This window comes from Tupaia chinensis, unplaced genomic scaffold (assembly GCF_000334495.1).
Source record: "Tupaia chinensis unplaced genomic scaffold, TupChi_1.0 Scaffold148557_1, whole genome shotgun sequence".
Taxonomy (NCBI): domain Eukaryota; kingdom Metazoa; phylum Chordata; class Mammalia; order Scandentia; family Tupaiidae; genus Tupaia; species Tupaia belangeri.
This window is the reverse complement of record NW_006208406.1, coordinates 962,103-965,272: the sequence shown is the minus strand read 5'-3', so window position 1 is coordinate 965,272 and position 3,170 is coordinate 962,103. Positions and strand designations below refer to the sequence as shown.

The following is a 3,170-nucleotide window of genomic DNA, read 5'->3' as shown; positions in this document are numbered from 1 at the left end:
CGAGTCGACTACATGGGAGTCCAGCGACATAGCCATTATACTAACTGCTGGTCCCGCTTTTGCATTTCTTTTTTTTTTTAAACATTTTTTTAAAATTATTTATTTAACTTTATTTATTCATTCATTTATTTTTATTTTGACCAGAGAGACACACACACACACACACACACACAGAGAAAGTGAGAAAGCAAGCCACCAGGTCCAGGATTTGAACCGTGGTCAGCAATGTGGGAGCATCCAGCACCTTAACCACCACGCCACCCACTGGTCCCCCGCTTTTGCATTTCTGAGGTTAAGTTATTCCATTTTTAAGAATCTTGTTTTTAAGGACCAGCAGTTAGCATAATGGCTATGATGCTGGACTCCCATGTAGTCGACCGCAATTCACGTCCCGGACCCGGTGGCTTAAAACTCACGCTGGGCGCGTGTGCGTGCGTGCCCAAGATCCCGAGAGGAGAACAGAGGAGAAGGGATTGTGGCATGGCCATCCCCCCGGAGAGTGATTTCTCGCTTTTTGTTTCTCTGTCTATCTGGCGAGCACACGCTCCCTATAGCACAAACCTCTCCCCCCCAAAAAAAAGGAATGTTGTGCTTTTAGATTTTTAAAAAGTAACTCAAAATGGTCAAAACATTTATGTTTTATGAATTTGTAGTTCAGGTAAAAGGTTTAAGTGATAGTTGTAGAGAAATATTTGAACTATATCTAATGTTAGCTTGAGGCTGTTTATTTTTCTTTTTTTTTTTTTTTTAAAGATTTTTGCCATGTAGTGTTTATGCTTGTCTGAGAGAAAAAGAGAGAGAGAGACCATGAGAGAGAAAGTAAGGTGGCATGGGTGATAGCCACATCGCAGTTTTTCTTGTCCATTCTTCTGGGATTTTGGCCATGTATGCACATGTGCCAGCTATGATTTTTAAGCCACAAGGTATGGGATTCGAATTGCGTTTGGCCATGTGGGAGTCCAGCACCTTAACCACTACACCACCTGCTTGATCCAACTATTTCTAATATTGGAAAAGGCATATTCTTAAAGCAGTCAACTATGTTTTCATCATAGTCATTCATCGTGGCAAGACTACATTGGAAAACTGTGTACTGCAATGTGAAACTACAGGAGTCACAGTGCGAACGTCAGCAGAATTGTTAATGAAGAACTCGGATTTATATGGTGCCAAGGTATGATAATCTCTTACGTTTTCATGGAAGTAGTTTGAGTTTAAGTTCTAAATAAATAAAATATGGGATCTAGATATAAATGCATACTCATATTCTCTTCAAAGAAGTTCAGACACTTTTTTTTTTTTTTTAACTAAGTCAGCCAAGCTCAATTGTACAAGGTTCTTTTATAACATCTTCTAAACAGAGATTAGGTAGAAAAATAATTCTCACAGTTACTCTGTGGTAAAGCTAAGAGAAATATAGAGCCTTAAAATTACAGCTTTGTGAACAATTTTGTAGCAGTCAAAGCTTATTTACTTTCTTTAAACATTAAACTTTTTGAAATAATTTTAGGTTCTCATGCTGTTTTAAGAAATAATACAGGGGCCAGCAGGTGGCGTGGTGGTTAAGGGCACTGGGCTCCCACATGACCGACCATGGTTCAAGTCCTGGACCTGGCGACTTGCTTTCTCTCTCTCTCTCTTCTTTCTCACTCTGTCCCTCTCTGGTTAATAGATAAAAGTAAGTAAATAAAATAAATAAAGTTCAATAAATTAATTCTTTAAAAAAAAAAAGAAATAATACAGAAAAATCCTGTAGATACCCATTACCATTTCTCCCTAATGGTAACTTCTTCAAAACTAGTATAATATAATCACAGCCAGGATATTGAATTGATATTGATCCAGTCTGGTTAAAGAACATTACTATGGGACCAGCAATTGGTGTAATGGCTATGTTGCTGGACGCTCATGTAGTCGATCGGGGTTCAAGTCCTGGACCCAGCTACTTAAACTTACGCCGGGTGCGTGTGCATGTGTGCCCAAGATCCCGAGAGGAGAATGGAGGAGAAGGGATTACAATATGGCCATCCCCTCTGGGGGGTGATTTCTTGCTTTTTGTTTCTCTGTCTTTATGGCAAGTGCATGTGTCCTATAGCAAAAACCTCTCCCAAAATAAATAAATAAATATCATTACCATCACCATAGGGATCCCGATGCTGCCTTTTTAAAGTCAGATATACTTGTCTTTCCCACCAGCATCTTCCACTTTCGCCAAACACTAATCTGTTCTCTTATCATTTAATGAATGTTAGTATTATTAATTTATCATTTTAAGAATGTTATATAAATGGAATCACAAATACTACCTTTTTGGATTGTCTTTTTTCACTTAATACAATTCTCTCGAGCTTCATCCAGTTAATTGTATGTTTGTCCTTTATTATTTAGTGGAAGTCCAATGTGGAAGTTCAAGTCCAAAGTTTCACACTTTATTTATTCACCTATCAAAGGGGATATAGGTTGTTCTTGGTTTCTGTCTATTATCATTAAAGCTATTATGAACATTTGTGTACAGGTTTTTGTGTGAACGTGGTTTTCCTTTCTCAGGGATAAATGTGTAGGGGTACAATTGTATACCATTTGGTAGCTGCATGATTTTTTTTTTTTTTTTTTTTTTGCCATAGTGTGTGTGTGTACTCACTAAAGAGAGACAGAGAGAGAGGGAAAGTGAGAAATCACCTCACTGGGGGGTGGCCACGCTGCACTCCCTTTTCAGACCTGGTAAGCCACCAGGTCTGGAACTCAACTCCATCCTCTTGGGATTTAGGGCCTGCACACACATACTTCCAGCCAAATATTTTAGGGCACTGGATCCAGGACTTGAAACAGTGGATTTGGTCATGTGGGATTCAGAGCCTTAACCATCATGCAATCTGCTGGTTCACATGATTTAGTTTTTTTTTTTTTAAGAAAACCGATAAACTGCTTTTGAAAATAGTTATGCCATTTTATATTCCTACCAATTGTGTTTGAATGATCCATTTTCTTCATATCCTCAACATCATTTGGTGTTTGAACTATTTTTAGCTGGTCTGATAGGTATGTAGTAATATCTAATTGTGTGGCTTTAATTTTACTAGTTGTTGAACATTTTTCCATATGCTTATCTGGCATCCTTATATCCTTTTCATGACTTGCCTATTTTTTTTTTTTTTTGGTGGGTTTTTCCC

General features: G+C 38.0%; 1 protein-coding gene across 1 annotated transcript in view; it reads left to right on the top strand.

The window, feature by feature from the left end:
- SHCBP1 (SHC binding and spindle associated 1) overlaps window positions 1-3,170 on the top strand; it is a 38,175-nt gene that overhangs the window by 22,851 nt on the left and 12,154 nt on the right. Inside the window, exon 10 of the mRNA XM_006170465.3 lies at window positions 1,056-1,174. Within this exon, the coding sequence (XP_006170527.1) occupies window positions 1,056-1,174 (119 nt within the window). The remainder of the gene's footprint in view (window positions 1-1,055; window positions 1,175-3,170) is intronic.